This window comes from Podarcis tiliguerta (assembly GCF_965153285.1).
Source record: "Podarcis tiliguerta genome assembly, chromosome: 3".
Classification (NCBI taxonomy): domain Eukaryota; kingdom Metazoa; phylum Chordata; class Lepidosauria; order Squamata; family Lacertidae; genus Podarcis; species Podarcis tiliguerta.
The window spans coordinates 57776595-57802650 of record NC_139536.1 but is presented as its reverse complement, the minus strand read 5'-3'; the positions used below and the strand labels follow the sequence as shown (position 1 = coordinate 57802650).

The 26056-nt window shown below is 42.3% G+C and overlaps 3 protein-coding genes across 4 annotated transcripts; 2 read left to right on the top strand and 1 right to left on the bottom strand.

Moving 5' to 3' along the window:
- Positions 1-645: 645 nt before the first annotated feature.
- On the top strand, positions 646-12920 carry LTV1 (LTV1 ribosome biogenesis factor). Its single transcript, XM_083435049.1, has 11 exons — positions 646-1043; positions 2369-2500; positions 3336-3527; positions 5479-5566; positions 6882-7026; positions 8059-8293; positions 8720-8847; positions 9926-10062; positions 10293-10345; positions 11274-11474; positions 12537-12920. The coding sequence occupies exons 1-11, from the start codon at positions 1041-1043 to the stop codon at positions 12648-12650; spliced, it is 1428 nt and encodes a 475-aa protein (XP_083291175.1). The 5' UTR covers positions 646-1040; the 3' UTR covers positions 12651-12920.
- Positions 12921-13064: 144 nt separating this feature from the next.
- On the top strand, positions 13065-23356 carry ZC2HC1B (zinc finger C2HC-type containing 1B). 2 transcript variants are annotated; one of them, XM_083435127.1, is made up of 8 exons: positions 13065-13914; positions 14398-14462; positions 15797-15916; positions 16720-16858; positions 17571-17701; positions 19260-19365; positions 21898-21970; positions 22493-23356. In XM_083435127.1, the coding sequence occupies exons 1-8, from the start codon at positions 13878-13880 to the stop codon at positions 22515-22517; spliced, it is 696 nt and encodes a 231-aa protein (XP_083291253.1). In that variant the 5' UTR covers positions 13065-13877; the 3' UTR covers positions 22518-23356. The 2 variants fall into 2 exon arrangements, with proteins under 2 accessions (XP_083291253.1, XP_083291254.1); XM_083435128.1 differs by lacking the exon at positions 21898-21970.
- On the bottom strand, positions 23311-24364 carry SF3B5 (splicing factor 3b subunit 5). Its single transcript, XM_083435170.1, has one exon. It carries the CDS (start codon positions 24013-24015, stop codon positions 23755-23757), a length of 261 nt encoding a protein of 86 aa, XP_083291296.1. The 5' UTR covers positions 24016-24364; the 3' UTR covers positions 23311-23754.
- Between the last annotated feature and the right edge of the window lie 1692 nt (positions 24365-26056).

Sequence of the window (26056 nt, the reverse complement as noted above, 5' to 3'; positions counted from 1 at the left end):
GGGTAAATGGGTCTTTGCCAGGAGTGTCTATTTTGCATTGTTTTAGGGTTGTTGTTTTAAATGTATCGATGGATTTGTGTGTATGTGTGTCCGTGTTCCTTGACATGATTGTGCATAAAGCATTTTACAGAATTTACATACATACATACATACATCAATAAATAAAGCTCCTGACACAGCAATAAAAGCAAAAAAAGACAGTTCCTGAGCTATCACTTTAATTTAAGCAAACAAGAAGGAAAGGCAGAAATAAATATATCCTAATTTCTTTAATGGTGGGGGGGGGGGGGGCTAAAATGTGTCACCCTGTCCCTGAGTTCTCTCTGGTGAAAGAAAGGTTCATATCGCCTCTAAGATAAAATAGATTGTAGCATTGTAGCACACGAAAGATGATGCTGCAAAAATGAAGTCACACGCCATTGCAGTACACATTGGTGCTTTCCGTATACTGTACATACAACCACAGTATACATTCATTTGCCCCTATTACTTCAGGCACACAGATCTCCCAATAAGCTGAGGTTTCACCACTGAGATGCCGTGGGATAGAGTGACATCACTTTGAGACCATAGACACTCACGGCCAAGAGCGGGGCATTTCAATTTGTACCAGAGCTCCAGTGCCGCTCCGTTTCCCACCAGCACTTCCGCCTGGCAGATAGGGTCAACACCATTGAACTCTTTTGCCGGGGGTGGTTTTTTGTTTTTTTACTCCCTGTAACTTCGTACAGTAGCAGACACGGCAACTTTTTCTCTTAACGATAAGTATTTCTACATCAGTCCTATTCAAATGAAGTAGAAATAGAGTGTGTTCTCCCACTGCTCCCCTCTTTCCGAGCAGCCTAGTATGAATTGGTATGTTCTAACGATGGCGGACGAACAGACGCCATAGAGAAGGGAAACCAGAGCGACGCCGGAGCCGGAAGCACGTGAAGCGGAGCGGGCACGGGCAGCTGCTGTGCTGGTTTTTTAAAACTCGCGTGCTGAGGGGTCTTGGAACGTTCGGTGGGTGACGACGGCGACGTCCGTGTCCTCGCGCTATGGTAGGTGGCTGGGCAGGTGAAGGCGGCTTGAGGAGGAGGAGCCTGCGTGCGCGCTCTGAGCATGACGCTCCTCCTCGCGGGGTCGCGCTGGCAGCCTCGGGAGAAGTTCTGCTGTTGTTCCTCCGGCCTCTTCCCTGCCGGGGCGTTGCTGGAAACTTAAGGCCACAGTGGCCTTTTCTTAGCAGTTGTGGGGGGATTGAGTAGGCATAACAGTGGGGCAGAAATGGAGGCAGATGGCACGGTCTGCATACGCGCCATACGTTTGAAGTGCATTTCTCCTCATCTCTGGGAGCTGTAGCTGACCCTCAACACGCTACAATTCCCAGCAAAACTACACTTCACAAAATTCCTGGGGAGATGTGCTTTAAATGCATGCCGTGTACGCAGCCAAGGTCTCTCAAATATCACTTTTGTAATCTTGATATTTGTTTGCACAACAAACGAAGAAACATTTGTTTTGCTTTCCTCACGGGTATCCCAAGGCGTTTCGGCACCTGAGGCGAAATGCACCATTGCCACCCTTGAGATGGAGTGTAAGAGCTTTGTTTCTCCTTGAGGAGCCCTTGCGGAGTCTCACCCGCCAAGCAGCAGGGTGAGATTCCAGATCCCCTGCTCCTACCCAGCAGAGAAGCTTTGCACCGGCTTCTCCTGCCACACCACCAGGCGGGGAGATCTCAACCCTGCCTGGTGGCAGTGCTAGATGGCAGAACACCTTGCCTCCCCTCTTGTTGACCCAGCAGAGAGACCAGCAACAAAGCTGGTTGGTGGAACGGGTATGCTGCCCCTTGGGGGTTGCCACCTGAGGCAGCCACCTCACCTTGCCTCATGGTTGGGCCTGCTGTGGCTTTCTTACCCACCAGGCAAAAGGTATTTGGAACACTCAGGATCTCTCCTACAAGAAGCTGAGCTCTGTAAGCCCATGTCAGAGACATAAAACAAGTGCATAAATGTTGGCTGCTGCAAGTGTGTGTTTGTTAACCTAGGGATTGTCAGTTTTGAAAACCAGCAAAACTTTCCTGGGCACCACACACATACTCCATGCAGCCAGGCACACACCACAGCCTAATCTCTTGACTACAGCAGAATGCTTATTTCAAGCCAGCAAGGAAATGATATCATGTGGGTGCCAAGTGCATGTGTGTCTCCAGGCACCAGATCAGTGGGTAAGCCTATAATCCAAACAACTTTTGACTAATTTGCTTTGCTTTTCAATTTCAGATACTTGTAAAAGTTATTGGAAGTTTCAGTCAAATGCAGTCCGTATAGTTAGGCAGAAAAGTTGTCAATTATGGATCATTCTTAAGTATCTTTACTTTGTTTTGCAGCCTCACAGGCGGAAGAAACCCTTCATAGAAAAGAAAAAAGCCGTAACCTTTCATTTAGTACACAGAAGTCAGAGGGACCCCTTGGCAGCAGATGACACTGCACCCCAGAGAGTTCTGTTACCTGCACAGAAGGTGGTTATGAAATACAGTGTTGTAGGAAAGTGGCTGAGCTTTTACTTTTCAGAGGATTGAGCCAGAAATTATTTCAGCCTTGAAGTTTTGGGGTTTGTAATAATGTGTAATAATTCCCTAGCACTTATTTGCATTACAATTTTTGCATTTTGAAACCATGTGGCATACATACTACACTGTAGTTTTCAAGGAAGTATACTTCAAAGAAAAATCTAATTGGGCTACTTGGAGGTGAGGGAATGCTAAAATCTGTGTTCACACACTTCATAAAAAGTGTTTAGAAAGTTACTGTATCCAAAGTGCCTGCTTTCTCCCTGAAATATTTGCTTCCTCCTAATCTATGTTCAGGGATGCGGGTGGCGCTGTGGGTTAAACCACAGAGCCTAGGACTTGCCTATCAGAAGGTCAGCGGTTCGAATCCCTGCGATGGGGTGAGCTCCCGTTGTTGGGTCCCTGCTCCTGCCAACCTAGCAGTTCGAAACCACATCAAAGTGCAAGTAGATAAATAGGTACCGCTCCGGCGGGAAGGTAAACGGCATTTCTGTGCGCTGCTCTGGTTCGCCAGAAGTGGCTTAGTCATGCTGGCCACATGACCCAGAAGCTGTACGCCGGCTCCCTCGACCAATAAAGCGAGATGAGCGCTGCAACCCCAGAGTCGGCCATGACTGGACCTAATGGTCAGGGGTCCCTTTACCTTTAATCTATGTTCAGCAAAAATACTGGGCAGATGCTTTTATTGTTAAACTGCTTTGAAATGTTTCATAGGAAGTGATTCATAACTGGAATTATTACACAAATAAATTTGGGACCTCTCCCTCAAAAAAAAAACCTTTAGGGGGTTGATGAAAAAAGAAGAGAGGAACAGAGGAAATATGGAGTATTCTTTGATGATGATTATGACTACCTGCAACATCTCAAAGAAGCTTCTGGACCTTCTGAGCTCGTTCCATCAAGCATACCCAGTCAACAAGGCAGGATTGTTGTGACCACAGAAGGAGAGGTACACGAGGAAATTCAGCAAATTCCAGTAAGTACACAATGTACTTGTCATGGTACTCTCATAAGGATATTCAGCAAAGACGTCGTGTTTGTTTTTTTTAAAAAAAAAAATTAAAAAGGCAGGATTGAAATTATTAAATAAAGTATTCTGAAAACTTCTAATAAATGTTGTGATGAAACATTGCGCCCGTTTATCACACCTATGTTGTTGTTTTTGAAATCTTTGAGGCTTCAGCCTATGAAACTTCCTACCTTAATACCTAAGAAAGTTCTCAGGCAGGCCTTAACGAATGTTGCATTCACTCTAAAACCTTTAACCACTGCCACCAAAATAAATCCTCTATGTCTTGAAGAAACCCAGGAGCCTGCTTCCTGTGACATAGACATGGGATTGACAACACAACTAGAGACAGATGAACAAACTTGATTTTATTGTTAAGTGAATTATTTACATAAAAAAGAAAAAAGTGTTGCATTTCAGGTGGTAGGATGCAATTTCTTAAGTGTACAGTTTGCAGTTAACCAGGGTATCTGCTGCTACAGTTCCTAACATCTAAGAGGGTTTTTTGCAGCCAGATAAGCCCCCAGTAGTTTTTCCCTGGGACCCAATTTGCTTGACCTTCACACCAGGCAGCCATAAGGAGGATCTGATGCTGAGCAGCAGACTTCTTCCTATTGACTTCTAGAATAGTTCAGATGTTTGCTGAAATTCACCCTCTGGTAAAGAGCTCATCTTGAAACCCTCTGGTTCTGGATTTTGGTGCCTACTTGAAGCTTCACCACTACCTCAGAGCATGCCTTTGTGCTCTTCCCCAGCTGCCAGTTCATTTCCCAGCGGTTTTCTCACAGACTGCCAGCATTACTTTCCAAGCTGAGCTCTGCTCTCCTCTAGTTGGCAGCCAGCTGACAGATTGGCCTTTTGTTCTCCCTCCAGCCAGAGCCTTCTGACCACTTGTGTCCTTGCCCCTGTCAGGGAAGCCTTACCTGTCTGTCTTCTTTCAGGGACTAGTCAGTGATTCTACATGAACAAATTCTAACAGGCAGTTGAATTTGTGGACCCCTTGATGGAAGCAAATTGCATTTTATTCTACACCTGGTCCATCTATAAACAAAGGGAGCTTCTCCCACTAGTCATTTTCAGACAGTCATCTTGAAACCTCCCTCCTTAGCAACTGTTACTAAGGCAGCCATAAGTGTTTTGTGACCATCACAAAGTCACAGAGCTAGGCTTCTGGTCTTTTGGGTTACATTATAACCTCAGCCACACGTTTCTCTCTGAATATAAATGTTACAAAGTATTATCATCAGTTTATTTTGTAATCAGCCTTGCCACAAAGAACTAGCAATGAGAACAAAAATGCAACTGCCTCTTTCACTGATTGATTCGGTGAATTTTGTTACAATGGACTAACATAGCTTTTTAACTACTATTGGTGTGAATAAGTCTAATAATAATAGCTAATAACACAAATGATAAAGTTTTGTAATTTTTAAATTCAGTTTCTATCAAGCAGATTTATAGAAGCCCTTTTCAACCTATGAGATTGGGGGGGGGGGGAGTGCTGTATGTCTCTTTGGCAGCCATTTGGAAGGATTAGAGGTGTGGAGGGAAGATTTTTACCAAACACGTATCAATTAATAAGTTGGCTAGTGGTGATGGAACATACTGCCATAACATCATAGTTTGTGCATCTACACACAAAAAAAGGGGACATTTTCCAGAAGTTACTTATAAGCAGGATTTAGGATTCCAGCAGCCGTGCTTGTCAACTTGCACTCCAGAGAAGCCTCTGTAGAAGAAATTCTTACAGATACTAGTCCACCGGGGGGGGGGGGCGATGAACATACATGTGCTGTGTCTCCAATTTCAGAACAGGCAAATATTTTTAAAAAACAGTAATAATATTCAGTGGTTTTTGTGTCTTGAGTAATTTTTTAGGGGGGGGGATGACCTCTGTTTTGTTCTTTTTGCTTTTTAGGCCCCCACCATTAACTTGCCCTCATCAGTGTTTGCATCAGAATTTGAAGAGGATGTGGGATTGTTAAACAAAGCCGCTCCCATTTCAGGTACTAAATTTACACTGCAGTCTGGTTCATATTTACTAAGAAGATATACTATGTTAAATGGAGGCTACTCTCTAGAAAGTGACTATCAAAGTATAGGCTTAAGCTGTCTCTTTGTCATAGCATCTATTATTACGGAATACTTTTGTTGCAGAATTTCTATATGAGCAGCAGCAGCATCACCATGTAATCTAATAGAAAATAGGAGGTGAAACTATTTTCTACATGCTTTGGGATTGCCTAGATCTCTTTATTCTTCATTCAAAATCAAATTAGCATCAATTATGCAGAACAGATAAATGTTTTTGCAAGATGCATCGTTCTACCATGCTGGAAGTAAGTCTTCTGGAAACGGGGAAAAGGACACAACTTTTATTTCAGTTTTGTAAATACTCAAAATAGACCCATTGAGATCATTGGACTTGTCCACTGATTTTAGTGGATGAACTCAAAGTCTGACTTAGGACTCAGCTATACAGCTGCAAATAAAACATTTTAAGTGTGGTTTAAGTGCAATATACAATGTGACACTAGATGGCAATGGCGAGCCTTGTGGAAAATTCAATGTATTTTTTTATTTAAAAAACACTTTAAAAAAAGCACTGTCAGAACATTTTTTATATGTGTGTTGTTTCCACCTCAAGTTGGCTATCATACTCATTCTTCTATTCACGTGTGGTGGGGAATAGATAAAAGGTAAAAAGTCAAAGGTGACTATTGGGTGCGGCGCTCACCTTGCCTCAGGCCGAGGGAGCCGGCATTTGTACACAGACAGCAGGGGGAAAACTCTTGTAAACTGTATGAGAATAGAGTTGTACCATAAATTACTTACCCTGAAATGCAGGCTAGTTTTGGGTTTGACTGTTTGTTTTTTTAAGTTGTGTACTAATGACCATTTCATCAGCTTTCTTTGTATTTTTAAAAGAATTTGGCAGCAGCCTGTTTAAATATAGCAAAATCACTTATTGAATTTTTAAAAAATAGTAATTTGAAAACAAAAGCAGATGCTATAACACAACTCCTCTCATGGAACACAGTAAAAATTAATTAATCTAATTTTTCCTCACCCTTTTCTAAATTAGCTCTGGGCCCCAAAAGCCTTCCCATTCAAGCGGGGGGTCTTGCAACACTTCTAAAAGGTACTCAGGTTTGAGTCTGCCATAGAAGGGAATTCTATAAAGGGAACAGCCACAATGAATGGTTTTCTATGCTTGGCTAAAGACTAGTGTTTACAGCAAACTGGCTGTTTGGCTCTGACACTTTCTGAGAAATGGCTTGTCATAACTCGTTTATAAGGTGTTATTTTATCTATCATTAGGGCCTAGGCTGGATTTTGATCCTGACATTGTTGCGGCACTTGACGATGACTTTGATTTCGACAATCCTGATAATCTTCTTGATGACGACTTCATTTTAAGGGCTAATAATCAAGGAAGCACAGAGCAGGAAAAGGAAGCTTGTTGGTAATGGAAAAGTATTACTGTCCTTCGTTGCCTTTCTGTTCTTTGTTTTGCGTTTTGCCGCTGGGCAAAACGTTGCTAAGGAACTATCTTCATGCTCCTTTTCATATAGACACTTTTCAGTGTCTGAAAATCAGCACCTCATCAGCTGTTTAACTGCAAAATAAGAAAAGTAATGACCTATGACCTGGTTAGACAAGAAGTCCGAAAAGAAATGAGGTGAGGAGGAAGAGCAGCAGCCTGATAGAGATCCATCAGCAGCTCAAGTGTACCACCTTCAATTTAGGGTAGGCCTATTGAGCGCTTTATTTCTTTACCAAGGAAGGCTTAAGACTCTTCTCATTCTTAGGGCTTCTGGCAAAACAAACAATACATTCAGAGTTCAGCTTCATCCTCCCCCAACCATTTACATTGTTTCTCAAATCTCTGTAGCTTCTCCTCTCTAAAGTTGGCCCAGCTATCCTGTCCTCTCCTTACTGTTTCTCACAGTGCCAGTCCATCATTGCCTGTGACACTGAGGCAAAGGGAAATAGGGTGCCTCCTAGAATCAATGCTGCTGCAGCTGCCTCTCTTTCCCCACCTTTCTGCCTTGTTCTATGCTGGCAGAAGCAGCATAGACCCACGAGTTCTGCCCATCATCACCTCTGACCCACCTGTGTTTACTTTCCATAGTGGTGAGGCAGTCATGTATGTTTGCTGCCGGCCCCTGACATCCTTCTAGACAATAATAATCAGCTGCAGAGAAACCAAGTGGCTTCAGTCCCCTTCCCCTCAGCTGTTGCCTTACAGCAGCCATTCCATCAAGCTATGTTTACATCTGGTTGTTATAAAAACTGTAAGAGTTTGCTTTTCAATCTCCTTTCCTTCTATGCTTTGGCTTCTTATTGTAAGCCTGAAAGCACACTTTCTACCTCTTTTTCAAATGCCATCCTAGGAGCCATTTTGGCTAAAGAGCAAGATAGCAATTATTTAATACTTCTTTTTTAAAAAAATGAGATAGCTGGGTTTCTGTTTCTTTTTGGATGCTCTTCCTAGGGAGTCTGGAGATGAAGATGAATGGGAGGACATGGAGGAAGAGGATGAAGAAGGCACTCAGAGTGATGTGGATTCGGATGGTCCTTTGTCAGATGACAGTGAGATTAAAGGAGAAATGAAAGAATTTCTTTTCATGCAGGAAGAGACCAAGAGCCGTTTCACAGAATACTCCATGACTTCTTCAGTAATGAGAAGGAATGAACAGTTGAGCCTTTTGGATGAGAGATTTGAGAAGGTGAGGTAACCTAACTGTAATGATTCTGGTGAAGCTTAAAGGGTTGTTGGCAACTATTCCCCCACTCAAACTCTGATTCTGATACAGGCAGATCAAAGTCCTTTGTAAACGGCTACTTTATCATATTTTTCCAATGACAGAAAGACAGCTAACTGCTAAACAATCATACTCTGTAATATGTACCTTACATATTTTTGTTCAATATTGAGTAACATTTATTCTGAGCCGCAGATATGTTATTGCCAATCAGCAGGGTAGCAAATAAATTTGTATTAGTTTTTACATAAAGGAGAAGGAAATAAGGAGAATGAAAACAATTGTTCTCAAAACTTGAATTCCTCTCCCTGTGCGGTTCAGATTTGTTACTGTAGTTATATAATTAGTTCCAGATACGTTCAGATTGAGTGTTGTGTGTTTTATGTTTAGTTCTTTGAGCAGTTTGACGACGATGAAATTGGAGCACTGGATAATGCCGAATTGGAAGGTTTCATTCACAGCGACAGTACGCGGTTACAGGAAGTCTTGAATGACTACTACAGAGAGAAGGCAAAGAAGTACGTAGAATGTCCCAGCTGTCTGATTTCTCGGTGTGAATTAAAAGAATTTCTATAGAACCCTTCGACATCAGGGTGATTTACAAATGTTGGACACAAGCTACAATCAAAACATTAAAAGGCCATTTTTTAAAAAAAGAAATTATTTTAAAAGACTAATCAAAAAGGCCATTGTGTAGCACGAAAAGGACAGTTGCATGAGCACTAAAGAAGCCTTTGCTGGTTTAGTGTTTCTGTATTCTGTTTACTGATTAATTTCCAGAGACTACATTGGAAGCTGAGTAATTTTTATTTAAAGGCATTTTCATGAAAAACACTATATTTCTCTAATTGTTTAATTTGGTTGTGGTTTATCTGGTTCATGGGGGAAGAGCTCAGTTGAATCTCTTGTTTATATTCATGCTTGACTGCTGTTACCGATGATCAATTGCTATGTTAGAAGAAGAAAGCCAAAGTCCTTTAAATATTTAGCTTTTGATGGCAAAATGTTTGGTTTGACGCTTGTATTGATATTTACTTCATATTGACTCAGGATAATCAACATTCTCTGCCTCTAGCAGCAATTATAAATTGTGTGCCGGGTACGGAAGAGGCAATTGTGAATATACTTCAGCGGGGTTTAACAATCAGTATATACATTTTATGAAAAATAAATAAATAAATACCTTTAATTATATACAACTGGGTATGCAGCGAACAACGTAGGCTGTACTGAGAGAAAAATATTTAGCTTTTATGCAGTTGGAATGCCTGCTGATAGTGTGCAAGTCTGTATTTTATGGTGATGCACAATTCAGGGGAACTACTTTGCCAAATTACACCTTTCAAATACATAATGTACAGTATGTCTACTAATTTCTGCCATACCAGTTGTTGCCGGATTGTAACTTGCATTATTCCTGGCCATTGACCAGGCTAGCTGATGAATTCTGGTGTCCAACAAAGTTTGGAGAGCATAAATTAGCCACCGCTGCTCTAAGGGATGCTGATCAATGGAAGAGCAGCTAAAGGCAGTTTTAAATTTAAATTTAAAATGTTTTAAATATGCCTTCATGAATCTTTTATTTTTCCCCAAAAGCTGTGTCAAACTTGAAGGTCTCGAAATCAAAGAAGATTCAAAGCTGCTCCCCAGTGAGAATGAAGATGAGATAGAAGAAATTGCAGCTTTGGTTGTTGAAGAACCCAAAGAAAAGTGGGATTGCGAATCCATTCTGAGTTAGTGTCTAGAGCTACATGTCCCCCCCCCCCCCAACAGCTAAAAAATGCAGGGATTATACTGCTGCTTTTGTGTGTCAAACTAGCATACACAGTACCTATTAACGAAAAAGGCCAGTGAATATGAAATTATTAATCAATTGTTTGGTCTGTAACAAAAGTTTTAAAATCATAACTGGGGCAATAACTGATTGATTACTTAAACTTGTGTCTCTTTTTTTCTCTTTAAGGTACCTATTCAAACTTATACAATCATCCAAAACTTATTGAGGTTCCACAAAAGGTAAATTGAAGTTTCTATTTTATATAATTTTAAGAATTTTGACCAATAATAGGAACATCCAAGAATTTCAGCATGCCTAGTGGGATTTTTTGCTTTAAAGGAAAAATAAAATAGCAAGCCTTACCATCTTGAAAATGGCTTTTGAAATTAAAAGCCATGTGGCATGGAAGATGATTGTCTCTGGGTGCACATAACTAGTTGTGTAGTTCTTTGGTTCCCTATCCCAGTAGCATGTGTGGTCATAAGCTTACATGTTTTGGGAGAATTGTAACTGTTCTCCAGACCTGTTTGTCATTACTCAAAAGTGATCCAGCATAGACTAGTTGGTGTCTTTTCTTTCTTCCTTCAGCGGTATTAAATATTTTTGCATTTATTGCTGTCACAGAAAACAAGTTCTTAGTAACTTGTTTTACCTGGAAATTGGAAGCTAAAAAATTATCACTATTCTCTGCTTTAAATACTAAACATACATGCACAGTTTCAAGTAATTTCTATGTAATCTGCCAAAGATTTTCAACAAGTATAAGGAAGCCATATTTTTTTTTAAAAGCCAGGCAGCGCCCGCGGGTGTCAAACCGCTGGAAGCAATTGGGGGATCCAAGCAATGCGTTGGTCTATGGAACTGCTGGGCTGAGCTGGCTCGGAAGCCATTTAATAAATATTGCAACAGAACAAGAATACATTTTTATTATTATTTAATCATAGCCAAACAGACATCCCCCCCCCCCAGCGAGGTTATAAATTCTGCTTTGACTGAACATTGATTTGACACTTAGGGCCTATAGGTTCTGCTGCAATGAACTTTGGACTGGGCTGATTGGGGAAGAAAGCCACAATGTTATTGTTGGCTTATACATGACATGAAAAAGTATAGCAAGGGGTGGGGGAAGAAAAAACATTTATTAGTTTGTATGTATTTACTTTTCAGCCCAAACCAATTGAAGTGTCAAGTAAGACAGGAATCCCTCTGGGTGTTTTGCCCGGAAGAGGACTTACAGCTAAGCAGGCTGAACGCATGGTAATGATTAACGACAGTGACCTGCCAAGAGTAGCCACACAACCACGATGCAAAAATGAGAGTAAAGAAGATCGGAAAGCTAGAAAACAAGCTATCAAAGAGGAACGAAAGGTAGGCTTCTTTCACGTTTTTCAGTAAATACTGAAATGTGCATTTGTCTGATTGTCACTTTCACTAAAGCAGTTGGTCAGTTTTAACTTGAACCAGAGCCATTTACATCCTAACTTTTGAACATGAACCCGGATAACTTCACTGTTTCCAGGTTGTCTTCCATAGATAAGCACCAAGCAGATTGATACCATGTTAGGCATATGCAGGCATATTTCTGCATCGTATATGTATTTGACTTCTGTCCTTTTACAATATGCTAAATTGTTGTTGTGAAATAAAGGGTGCAGAGCGCAATGTACACTGAGCACCACAGTGACACTGGTCCTGATCAGAAGGGGATCACCCACTCAGAAGGGAGTAGGTAAATGTAACTTAATCAGAAGGTGATACTATTGTGCTCTATATTAGATCTTTATCAATTGTTAATCTTCATCTGATTGGGAAAAGATGCTGCTTTGTTCTAATGGTGTTTCTCTGTATGGGTTTAGGAGGGGGCAGAAGTTCCTTCGTTCCATTTCAATTGCTAATACCAGTATTGGATTTATGCTAATTTTTTACAGACCTTTGCTCGTAGCAGCTGGCTGCTTGCAAGAATCTTTGCATTCTTTGTGACCAGTACAATAAATTTTAAAGTGCAGCCCAGAAAGAACCCAAAAACTGGCATGTATATAGTTGAAAGGATTGGTAAATCGGTCACTTCATTCCGAACTCTCTACATGTTACTAGTGATAGCAATAGAAATAAACTAGCTTTTCTTATGAGATGCGTTTCTGCAGCATTTGTAGCATGGAATAGCCAATGTGGTGCCCTCCAAAGCTTGCGGAGGGTGCATTTGGGTTGTATCCAATGGTGCCTGTGCACAAACAGAATGGATTTCTGCTCTGGGAGGGGCTTCACGTTCCTCCTTCTCCCTGCACATTCCTCAAAAACTGTTTGGGAGGGTTGGAGGGTCTTCCACAGATCACTGGAGAGCATGTGAGGGGCTGCAGAGGCTGCATACTATTTTATTAAGGAAACTGCTTTGGGAACTTCTTTGTTGAAATAAATGGTTTATCTGTGTAGGAACGCAGAATGGAGAAGAAAGCAAACAGATTGGCCTTCAAGCAAGAGAAGACAAGGCAAGAGAAAGAGCTGCTCAACCTGAAACAGAATATTCAAGGGCTCAAGCTGTCATAATGAAAAACAATTGCTTCTTGTTAAGGACACTCAGCTACCATACTCTTGGCTGATACCTTTTGGAACTTCTGTCTTCAGCCTGACAACAGCAAAGTTTAAGATAATTACTTTTTGAATTCAGATAGTCACTTACCGGCATCTGGTTACATCCAAAATCATTTTTGGGTACCATTGAAATAAAACTGCTGTAATATTTTCTCCTATGGAAGTGTTGGCAGGCATTTGTTAAGATGGGCAAACTCCTCTATAGTAAAATCTCTTTACTAGTCACTTTTGTCTGCTTTCATTATAACAATTAGACTTTCAAAACTTGGTTTAACGTTTAAGTTAATACTTCTGTGTTGCTGCTTACAGGAATGGTGTTCAAGAGAAATTAACTCTTGCGATTGGAGAGGCAGGGTGTTATCTTAAGAACCTCATGTTAAAGTATCAGGCCATGAGTCAAATGGTAGAATTCAACATAGCACTAAGGAGATAATTATGGGCATTTCTGCTTGCAAAATGATTTTCCCTCTCTTCACCCTGCGTGCTGATTTAGGGATCTCCTGAACCTCCAGAACAGATTTGTGGGAGCAATCCTTGCATGGGCTTCCACTAGCAGACCCATATATTTCAGCACTACAGGCAGCTAGTCAGATGAATATGAAATGTTCACAAGTTGAGCATGATCTTCTTCCAGCTTCTATATTCTACTGCCTCTGAACATGGAAATTCCATCTAGTGATCATGGTTATACATTGCTAGCCCAGCCTCCCAGAATTTCCCTCAAAGAATCTTTCCTGAGCATCTTGTGGTTCCTACAACACATTATCACTGTCCACTTAATAAGGAGGGACGGTGTCAATGGTAAACAGTTCATCTTGGCAAATCAAACTGCTAACTTCAAGCTTGCCTCTATTAGTTTTAACTACTTTAGAAGTTTCTGTAGCTGAAGAACCAACTGCCTTATTGAACATCTATTAAGTCAAGGTGTCCCATTACTAACACTCACTGATAACTGTCTTGTAGAGGAAACAAATGAATTCAGAGTAGCTTAACTTCTTTTTTCATGTGCATCATTGCATGATGGAGGGGTTGCATGTGTCATAATTGTTTTAACTGTCAGCCAATGACATTTAACTTGGGCTTTTACAAGTAAAGGAGCTAAATAAGCAAGAGTAAACTACCTGGTGCTCCTGTCTCCCTGAAAAATATTAAAGGCAGAATTTGATATCACTGCACTATGAGATGAGTGTGATTCCTGGGAATAAAGCAGGAGCTGTAGGTATGTAATATTCTCAGTCTTTACTTTGAGCTGTAAGTAACTTTTATCAGTGAATGGTTTTGCACAGGCTCTCTGCTCTTCATTACATTTAAGTAAATGTTTGTCCGTACTGGCTGATATTTGCAGAAGCTATTCATAGAAATATGTCAAACATGTTGAACAGACCACAGTCATGGAAGCTAACCTCATTCATGCAGTGAGTATGATGAGTAATACATCACTCAAAGTATTAACCTTGTAACATCCTTCTGGAAGCACCTTTTTTCATATGCAGACTTTCTGTCTAATTCTTTTTCTAACTTAATAAAGGGCTATTTATTGGCATGTAGCGGCATATACATTAAAAACAATATTAGTTGGATTAATATCACGAGAAGAGGGGAAGCACAATTGGAAGAGAAAAAATGAGATTGTGTGGATTTCTTGGATGTTAGAAAACCCTGGATAAGTAAGTAATAACTTGTATTCTTCCATTTCACACAGATGCTAGCAGCCAGAATTTGCTTTCTTGTGAAATCTGTGGAAGACATTTTACACAGGATGCACTGGTAAAAACAAGACAATTAACCACTGAATATATTTAGTGACATAAAAGCAACCTTAAGATAATTGACCAAGCAAGAATGGAAAATGACTCTGTTAATGAATGAATTCAGTAGGCTGGTTCACAGCTGAAGTTAACCTTACAGCAGAAGCTTTCATAGACTGCAGCTTTTAAGGAATTCAAAGCAGAAATAGCAACAGGCAAGTACTTGGAAGTACTTGTTAGTGTTTACAGTAAATATCCCTCATCCCTGCCTTTTATTCAATGCAAAGAGAAGAAAAATCAGTAATAAATGGAAGCTCTTCGCATACCTCACGTATCTTAGAAACAATTCCCAATGTTTCCTTCACAACATTTTTATATATGTCAATGTGTTTCTCAGTCCCTTAGCTCTGGGCACTTTGGACCAATTCAAGTTCATGTACTCAGGAATCCTTTTGAATATTGGATGACCATGCTACATTTTCACTTCCCATTTAAACTACCTTTAATTGCCACTCTTAGCAGCTGCCACCACATGAATATCAGTAAACACATTTATGTATCATCTTTCCTGGGTCTCCCCACTCCATTCTGTCCTCACAACCACCTTCTGAAGTAGGTTAGACTGAGGAGACACCGTGAACTTCATGACTGACTAGGGATTTGAACCTGGGCCTCCTGGGTACTTAGGTGTTCATATGCCTTCCTTCACCGCTTAGCTAACATGCAATTAGCAAGGGGAATTCAGAGTTACAAGTTTTAAAAGTCCCTTGTTCAGGCCATTTTAAAGTGTCCAGGGTGGTTTATACATTATCCTCAAACTAGACTTTTGCCAATCCATGCAGCCTTTACAAAGGCATTACATTGGACCCAGCATAAAAACCAAACAAGAAAAACCGATGCGCTTCTTTTAAAAAAAGTTTTTAAAATCCCACTTTGTTTACAAGGTTATATCCTTACAGGTGCAACAGCCTGAGCCAATCAAAGGTGAACAAGCCACTCGACTTGGTTGGCACTACAGCCAAATAATTACACCTCTGCTAAGGAAAACACACACACCTACCTTATTAATATTTAACTTGAGAAAACCAGAAGGATCCCAGATTAGTCAAATTAGGTACCCACATTTACTCCATGTCCAGGATAGAATTCAGACACAGGTAATTAGATATACATACAAGTTAGGCATCATCATTTTCTTTTGCTGACTCCCAAAAGCTTGGGCACACTAAATCAAGAAGGCTTGACATAATAATACCTTTCATTTTTCATTTCTGGAGCCCTCCATTTAGAACTCAGTATAACATAATTTTGATCAACCCTTATTTGGCAGACCTTTCTCTCTCTCCATCGTAGGCACGACATGAACCAATATGCAGAAAAGTCTTCAACAAAAAGTGCAAGCCATTTAATTCCTTGAAACAGCGACTGCAGGGAACTGACATTCCAACAGTAAAGAGGAAGCCACCCCCGAAGGTATTTTTGAATTAGGCATGCAACTCGACCCAAATATATCAGTTCAGGGATGTTTCCCAACAGAGTTGAGGGTGACTTATTTGCCAGACATAAGGACTGTGCTAATACATAGGGCTGAAATGTCCTGTAAAAGTTACTGTAGCACTGAGTCATAGATCCCTCTGACTCTGCTTCCCTTACATTGCCTACTAGGAAGTAAGTGCATATTTCTTCTTCCTCTTTACAAGCCCTCCAAAACCTCTTCATTCACTATGAAACTGTGCTTTTGGAACCATCCATTTGGGGCTCATATTAACATCTAGTTTAATTGCTATTTCCTGGTTCAGAAATAAAGATCCTAAGGATACATTATGCTTGCCTCAAATAAGAGGTGAGCATTGTGATTCCATGATTCTTCAACTCAAGATTAAGAGATTCATGTACTTGCCCTTACCCACCAGGCTCTCTAATCTCTTTCCATCTATGCACAGGCCTCCCTCTTCAAATCTTCCACCAAGCCCAGGCTTTGGCTCCCACCTAAATCCACCACGCTCCTACCCCAAAACCATCCTTCCTACCCACTCATTTGTTAGAGGTGACACTGTCATAGTTATCTCCCCTCTTCTGCACCTGGCACAAGAAAACCAAGGAACTGTATTACCTGTGTTTAATAGATAATTAAACTTTATTATTGCTTGTTATTGTTTCATTATTATAATGCATTTAACATCTCTTGAAATTCTCTTTTCAAAAACAGTTTAGGACTATGTATCTATTAATGCACCCTCTGACTGAAAAATGTGATTCAAGTAGTTCCTTTTCAGAGCCAACCAGAGAGAAAATCTAATTGGAGACAACAGCATGAGGACTTCATTAATGCAATCCGATCAGCCAAACTTGCCACTATAGCTATGAAAGAAGGCCGCCCTCTGCCTCCGCCACCGCCTCCAACCATTAATCCAGGTTATTTACTTGCATTGAAGCTGTTCACCCTTGTTTAAAAATAGAGGGTTGGGTCCAGGCTCACAGAGGGGCCAAAGATTCAGAGAAATCTCCTGCAGAGGAAGAGATACTCACTGCCTTCACCTGTGGGAACATCCCGTAGATACAATTCTGCCCAAGGGCAGTCTGGGTCTAACTCAGAGAGTCATTTGAACAATTAACTAAAACAGAGCTAGTGGATAATACTGGACTTCCACTCAAGGGAATAATTTTCAACTCAGCTACTGTTTCAGTGGGAAGTCTCTCTCAACCTAATTTCTTCATCTGCAAGATAACAAGCATAAGCCTGAGTCACACATCATTCTAATTCAAAGCATGGCTCAGCATGAATGTGCAGGCTACTGGAGAGGAGATTGTGTCTGCTTTGCTCCCCCCGAGTTGTTTTGCAACTGTGCAATGCTGAGCTAAACCACAGTTTGGCTCAGCATGTTGTCCCAGCCTGGGCTTATTTTAGCTTTCTCCAGCCTAACCACAAGCTGTAACCAAGCTGTCCTGTGGTTTATAGCTCATGGTTTGTCCAGGAGAGTTAAGCCATGAACCTGGATTCAGATGACAAAGGGAAACTGGCTCATTGTGGCATATTCACATTATTTATATATTTTATAACAGTGATGTTGTCTCCCAGGTACTATATAAATTGCTTTTATAGCCCCCGTTCCTTTGTTATGTTCAGATTATATTCAGTGTCCTTACTGCATGAGAAGGTTTAATGAGGCTGCAGCAGAAAGGCACATCAATTTCTGCAAAGAACAAGCAGCCAGGCGTGCATTTGCTCCAGGTCAGAAAGGATCCAAAGCACCCTCTGTAAGTAATTTTATTGTATTCAAGCCATTAGTCACATTTTTATCCCATCCTTCTTCCAGGGGCTATATAGAATAATAAAAACAAGGAGGAGCTCTGCCAAATGTATCTCCATTAATTCTTTCACTTTCCCATGAATTCTGGAGAAGGGTTGCGGTTCAGTAGTGGAGTGTCTGCTTTGCATGCAGAAGGTCCCACATGCATTCCCTGGCATGTACATCTGGGACTGGGAATATCACCTACCTGAAACCCTAGAGAGCCTCTGCCAATCAGTGTAGGCAGTAATAAGTCATGGTCCATGCCTGAGCATGTATTATATTATGGTCAATGAATACATGTTCATTGCAACATTATTTTCTGCTAATTGTTGCCACGTCACTCTAAAAGTTCTAGAGTACTCTTCTCCCATTAAAAGCAGAATGCAAAATGCTTCCAAATGTCACATTTTTTGAGCTATAGAAAAGACTGATGGATGAATAAACCAGTCAAAGCAGAATTTGCAAACAACAAAAAACCCATAGGAAAATGTGCAGAAATATTTTAATCCAACAGACTGGAGGGTTTTCACCTTTTTAAAAAATGCATAAATTATTTAGTCCCTGTAGGGTTGCTATAGGGAATGTGGGTGGCACTTTGGTCTAAACCACTGAGCCTCTCGGGCTTGCCAGTTGGAAGGTCAGTGGTTCAAATCCCTGCGACAGAGTGAGCTCTCGTTGCTCTGTTCCACCTTTGCAAATCTAGCAGTTTGAAAACACACCTGTGCAAGTAGATAAATAGGTACCGCTGCTGCGGGAAAGTAAATGGCATTTCCATGTGCTCTGGCTTCCGTCACTGTTAGTCATGCTGGCCACATGACCTGGAAAGCTGTCTGTGGGCAAACATCAGCTCCCTTGGGCTGAAGCGAGATGAGCGCCACACCCATCACCTTTGACTGGACTTAAATGTCCAGGGGTCCTTTACCTTTACCTGCCATAAAGCAAATTTTCTAGGGTTTTTTCTTCTTCAGTTTGTCTTGCTGACAATTATGAGAGGTTTTGGGGAGAATCTAAGTACTCCAGCTAATACAGTGGTACCTCGGGTTAAGTACTTAATTCGTTCCGGAGGTCCGTTCTTAACCTGAAACTGTTCTTAACCTGAAGCACCACTTTAGCTAATGGGGCCTCCTGCTACTGGAGCGCGATTTCCATTCTCATCCTGAAGCAAAGTTCTTAACCCGAGCTATTTCTGTAACCTGAAGCATATGTAACCCAGCAGCAGGAGGCCCCATTAGCCAAGGTACCACTGTACACAACTTCAGTTAGTGAAGGGCCAATGTGGTGTAGTGGATAGTGTTGGATCAGAGAAATGTTGGTTTGAATTCTGCCACCCCCCTGCCCCACACTGCAAAATATTTGGGTAGTCAGCCACTCTTTACCTAAACATCATAGGATTGTTGAGAGGATAAACATATGATAGTCCAAAAGTTCTTTAAACTTTTTGGATACAAATGTGATAAATCAACTGTACTGCATAATGAACGTATGCTAAAACGTTCTTTATATATTTACTTCATATTTTCTAGGGCAAGCAAGCAACTCCCAAAAAAGAACCAACCCTAACAAGTGCCGTGGGAACACTGCTTCAGAACAAGACACAGGAAGGCACTGATCCAAGCCAAGTAGTAATAGGTAAGTAGCAAAAATAACGTTGAATTAATGCTCAGAAATATTTGAGGGTCACAGAAATTACTCCTATTTCAACTGTACCACCAAACTTTAACATTAAACAATTTCATAGCATTTAACATTCATTAGCTAGTATGCCCTATAGTTAAAACCACCCTGTAAAAGATTCATTTTTGCTGCTGTTGCACATTGCATGGATGCCTTTACTGTTCTGGTTAAGCCAATTTTGTAACTGTTAGAACTACTCTAACAGTATCATATGGCTCAGTAGGTGAGTTTTCTGTAGTTTATGATGGCTTAATAATAGTAATAATAATAATAATCATCATCATCATTTATTATTTGTACCCCGCCCATCTGGCTGAGTTTCCCCAGCCACTCTGGGCAGCTCCCAATCAAGTGTTAAAAACAGTACAGCGTTACATATTAAAAACTTCCCTGAACCGGGCTGCCCTAAGATGTCTTCTGAATATCAGGTAATTGTTTATCTCTTTGACATCTGATGAGAGGGCGTTCCACAGGGCGGGCGCCACTACCGAGAAGGCCCTCTGTCTGGTTCCCTGTAGCCTCACTTCTCGCAATGAGGGAACCGCCAGAAGGCCCTCGGAGCTGGACCTCAATGTCCAGGCTGAATGATGGGGGTGGAGACGCTCCTTCAGATATACTGGACCGAGGCCGTTTAGGGCTTTAAAGGTCAGCACCAACACTTTGAATCGTGCTCGGAAACGTACTGGCAGCCAATGCAGATCTCTCAGAACGGGTGTTATGTGGTCCCAGCGGCCACTCCCAGTCACCAGTCTAGCTGCCGCATTCTGGATTAATTGCAGTTTCCGGGTCACCTTCAAAGGTAGCCCCACGTAGAGCGCGTTGCAGTAATCCAAGCGGGAGATAACTAGAGCATGCACCTCTCTGGCGAGACAGTCCGCGGGCAGGTAGGGTCTTAGCCTGCGTACTAGGTGGAGCTGGTAGACAGCTGCCCTGGACACAGAGTTAACCTGTGCCTCCATGGACAGCTGTGAGTCCAAAATGACTCCCAGGCTGCACACCTGGTCCTTCAGGGGCACAGTTACCCCATTCAGGACCAGGGAATCCCCCACACCCACCCGCTCCCTGTCCCCCCAAAATAGTACTTCTGTCTTGTCAGGATTCAACCCCAATCTGTTAGCCGCCATCCATCCTCCAACCGCCTCCAGGCACTCAGACAGGACCTTCACCGCCTTCACCTGTTCTGATTTAAAAGAGAGGTAGAGCTAGGTGTCATCTGCATACTGATGAACACCCAGTCCAAACCCCCTGATGATCTCTCCAGTGGCTTCATCTAGATATTAAAAAGCATGGGGGAGAGGATGGAACCCTGAGGCACCCCACAAGTGAGAGCCCCGGGGTCTGAACATTCATCCCCCACCACCACTTTCTGGACACGGCCCAGGAGAAAGGAGCGGAACCACCGTATAACAGTGCCCCCAGCTCCCAGCCCCTCTAGGCAGTCCAGAAGGATGTTATGGTCGATAGTGCCAAAGGCCGCTGAGAGATCCAGCAGAACTAGGAAACTGCTCTCACCTTTGTCCCTAGCCCGCCGGAGATCATCAACCAGCGCGACCAAGGCAGTTTCAGTCCCATGGTGAGGCCTGAATCCCGATTGGAAGGGATCCAAATAGACGACTTTCGAACTAATAATTTATTAATTGATATGCAATATAATTTGCTTTTTGGATTATTTATGTAAACTATCTAGAGAACCTATTTGGGGGCTCAAAGGGCTAAGTAGGATAGAAATAATTCTAGAAACAGTAGAAGAAGGGATATAGCATTTGGTTTGGAGTGAAATTAATATTCAAAATTATTCTGTTATATACTCTTGCCTTTGGTTCGTATTTTAAAACTGGGTTATGGAAAAACCTACAAACTTTGACCAAGCAAACCTTAGCATAGTGATCTTAAGACTGGAAATAACCACAATCAAGCATTTTCAAAATGCAATGAAAGTTTAATGCTTAAAGCTTCAATCCTATACTCACCTGGGAGCAAGCCCCACAGAACTCAGTGGAACTTACTTCTGAGCAAACATGTGTAGCAGGGATGTCCAACACATCAATCACGATCTACTGGTTGATCCCTGTGAGGTTTTGGTAGATCGCTGGCCCCCTTCTGGCCCTGGCCCCCCTCCCTGCGCAGGCCTCTACTGTTACAGAAGGGAAGCTGGAGTTTAGAAACCAGCGATCGTAAGGTTAGTGGCTGCTTTTGCTCCTCCCTTAGAAGAGCTGCAAAAATGTCCCTAAACCCTGCAAAATGGGGTTCCCCCTCCCCCTAAAAAGCTCAACAACTTTTACCTGAACCCCTAAAAAACGGGGGTAGATCACTGCCAGATTTTAATTTTGAAAGTAGATTGCAGTCTATCGGGAGTTGGCCACCCCGATGTATAGGAATGCACTGTAATTCTACAAATGAAATCAGTGCTTGACTTTTTCTGGACTATGCCCAGAATGTATTTTTGCAAAGGATTTTAAAGAGGTTAACTGATTTGTTATTTTTAAGGGCATGCTGCAGATACCTCTGGTGGAACACTGCAGAAAAAAGCACCTGCAATTCCCTCTGGAAAGGAGCCTGGGTAAGAAACAAAGTAACTAAATCACTGAGTGATCCAATCTTAATTCTCTTAAAAGCCATGAAAAACAGTTGAGAAACAGACCAGTCAAGGAAAAATGACAGTTCCATAGAACTTTTTATATAGTAGAAATAAGCTTGTAAAATGTGTAGAAATATAGTAGAAATAAGCTTGTAAAATGTGGAAAATCAAAACTTACTGCAAGTGCCAGATACCTTAATGTAAACATGACATTTTGCTATTTGTATCCATTTATGCAACTCCCATTTCTTCAGCATATGGCCTACAATATCCATTTTAGTAAACAAAATCATACAAAATAACCATGTATTGCTATACCAGCATCTGTATCAGGGGTATAAAAATAGATCAGTTTCTCAAGCTGAACTATTTCAAAGTGGTCTTGATCTGTACCTTGAAACAGTCTTAACAGAGTCCACCTTCAGAGAAAAGAGAAACTTATACCATTGTATATGATCTGCTTTATTTCACAGCCCTCCTAAATTAATGTTTTACTGCTTTTAGGGTTCCAGTACAGGGCAAAAAATAAGGGTGGCATGTTGCCCCTTGCCTCTGAATAAGAGCACTTACTTTTTACAGCCCAGGAGTCCAGCAAACTAGTTCACCGATAAACATGTATCCTGTGTCTCATGAAAACTGTATGACTTTACGAACTATGCAATAATAAAAGAAACATGATCAAATTCCTGGGAGTTGACTCAATATTTGCAGCTGGCATATATACAATAGCAGCAAATGGTTATGGACGATGGAGTCATATGCACACACACATGCTGTAATTTTAAGTTGAAGCCAAGTGTTTCCTATTTGTTCACCGTTACATCCCCCCATTTTATTTATGTATTTCCCCCCTCGTTATATTGGTTAGCTACATGTAATCACTGGCTTTTGCTACTAATGAAAGAAAAATAATCAACAGACCAATCAAACCTAGGTGGCCTTGTGTGATGGTTGTCGAAAATATGCAGTACATATGTTGTGCAGCCTCCAGTCATTTTAATGGTAATTGAGAGGCCTGCATGAAGCAGAGTAACAGCCACCCTCAACTAAAAGTATGAGGGGGGGTCCATTGCTTCTGTATGTGTCCACAAATATTTGAGAGCAATTTCGCAGTCACACTTGACATACAACATTTTGAAATGCAGGTATTTGTTTGCCCTGTAGCTTCCTCTGTGCAGTCCATTACAGATGAATCCCATGCAGGTCTACTCACAAGCATGCCCCATTGACCTGAATGGGCCTCACTGGGTTCAACGGGACTTGCTAAAAATACAGCCTGACTGACATCTCTTGTATAAATTAACGAATCACCACAAAACAGATTAGAAGGCGGAGTGGGGCATTTATTAGAGTTGCCTAAATTCCTCCCCCCAAAAAGTTACAAAATCAAGAGTGAGGCGGGGGTCGGGGGGTGGGACGCGTTGCCTTCAGGAGTCCTGCAGGCCTCTTCCAAGAAATTCACGCCGCCTCCGAGCAAGGGGAACCACCTGCCTCAGTCTCTCGCGCTGGACGGGCTTCTCACAGTTCGCGGCAGAATTGAGGGAAGTTCACAAGCCGCGCTCTCCGAAGGCGCCTGGGACTCGAAAGGAAGTTGGCCCCGGGAGCGCAACAAGGGGACAGAGGGGCAGGGTTTGTTCCAGAGAAGGCGGCCTCAGGCAAGGGAAGAAGCCGCGTCCCGTCGGCCCTCCTCGTCGCGGCGCTTCCCAAATTTCTCTCGCCCCGGCTGCCCTTTCCCGCCCCTTCTCTCCCGCGGGGCGCCAGGCGGCTCAGGCTTCGTCGGGCTTGTCGACGGGCGGCCCGCACGGCTGCAGCATCTTCTCCATGAGGTTGAAGCGGACGCGGGCCTTGCTTTCGTTCTCGGCGATGGCGAAGTAGTTGAGCAGGTCGAAGTGGCCCATGTAGGAGCAGTACGAGTCCCGGTGCTGGTTCACCAGCCACTCCCACTTGGTGGTGTCCGCGTGGCCCGTCCCGATGTACTTGGACTGCAGGTGCTCCAACTGGCTGTGGATCGTGTAGCGGTCCGTCATGGCGGCGACGAGGAGGAGGAAGGCGGCAACGGAGGCGGCGGCGGAGTCTCAAAGCCGGCCAAAGGGACGCAAGAGGACGAAACCGTATCAGCTCGACCGAATTGCCCGCCTCTCCCAGGCCGCCGAAAAGCACCTCACAAAATGGAGGCCGGAGGAAAAGGAGGGACCAGACACGCACTTCCTTTTCCGGATCAACCTTGGCGTTATTGCGGTATCTAGGTAACGTCGCTCTTGCATCGTAAACGTTCTCTCTCTATGGTCGCAATTCGCCGCGCCGAATGTGGGGCGGGCCTTGCTCACGGCGCAGCCAATGTTAGTCCTCCCTGCCTGCCTTTTAAACGAATGAGGCAAATGCTTTCGTTTCGCATTCACCGCAGTGGTTCCCCCCTTTGTTTGTTTCCGTGGTTCTCGGAATAGGAGAGCAGAAGTTAAAATCCCCTGTGAAGGTCCGTGGGGAATCGCTTTTTCCAAAGCAGCGCTTCCTCAAGCCCTGTAGAAAGAATGAGAGTGTGTGCTCATTAAATAAACACAAGTTCATCTCTCTTGTACGAGGTTTATCAGGCTTAACAAACTGCACAGTCGGGGTTCAGCCTCGGGTCATGGGAAGTAATAATGCGAAGGCGTGCTTCTGAGCACGCGCAGAATCCCTCCGCTCCCTAGGTAAGTGTAGTAGTTATAATTTATTTATATCCCGCCCATCTGGCTGGGTTTCCCCAGCCACTCTGGGCGGCTCCCAACAGAATAATAAAAAATAATAAAGCAATAAAATATCAAGCAGAGAGCAGAGACTGACAAACGAGGTGCCGCAGCTTTCCGACAGACTTGAGCGCGGAGCCCTTTCATAATCTAAATTACGGCCTTCTTCCTGGTTACCCTATTCTGAACCTAGAGTCGAAATCCACCGTGATCACCGACCTTCCACCCGAATAGATGGTGAACAAGAAATTACTGTGTAGAGATTGGCTTAAAAATAATTGGAAGTTTTGCCTGTGCAGTTAATCTGAATGGCCGCTGGGTGTCGTAGTAACCTATTCTGGAAAGTCCACTCATTTTTATTCTTGATCGATGCTGCAAAAGCCAGCATGACGGCAAAAGGGCGTTTCTAGGAATAGAGGTTAATGTGAAGGCAATGGCTTGAATATTTTATCCAAATTATGAAGTCTATTGCATTACTGAGTCCTTTGCTAGTGAAGACACACATAATATGCGTGACTGCAAAGACCAGTGGAATGAACACAGCGGAAGCCTTCCATTGTTTTGTTGTCTGGGAATTCACCTTCAGATAATACTGAACATTTGCTTACTTTGGTTTGTTTTAAGAAAAAACTATTTCATCCAGGTGAAGTGGAATAAAATAAGAGGAAATGGGGATATAGGGTTTTAATATATATTTTAATGAGTTTTCTAGTTTTTAGGATGTTCCTGATTCAGAAACCAATCAACCCAAAGTCAAGAAAACACAGGGCCAACAGTTTTAGATGCAGATACAGATGCCAATTTATGTGATTCCAAACACCCAATGGCAGACATAGGATTAGTGCCTACAGCACTTCCTTAAAATTGCAAATGTGACCACTGGCCTCCCAAGTTTAGACACCCCTGCTATACTGGTATTTTAGAACATTTCACATAGCAATGCTTTCAAATTATTTTAGCTAATCATAGAATCATAGAGTTGGAAGAGACCACAAGGGCCATCGAGTCCAACCCCCTGCCAAGCAGGAAACACCATCAGAATAAAACTTTCCAAAATGTCTGATAATGCAACTGTTAGACCTGTCCATTCAGAAACAAGTCCTACTGAGTTCAGTGGGATTTAATTCCAGTACAGTGTGTGTGGGTTGGATTGCAATTTCAGAAAGCAAGGAATTGAGCTGTGAGTTTCAGGTTAGCCCACTAAATACCAAGCTGTGTTTTCCCTTCTTTAAAACAGTCTCAGAAAACACATAATGTCTAATGGGAATCTGCATGTATTTCTGTGATCCCAAAAGTACTTTTGGGAGCCACAAAGATATCGCCAGTTACTGCAACATTTACTTGT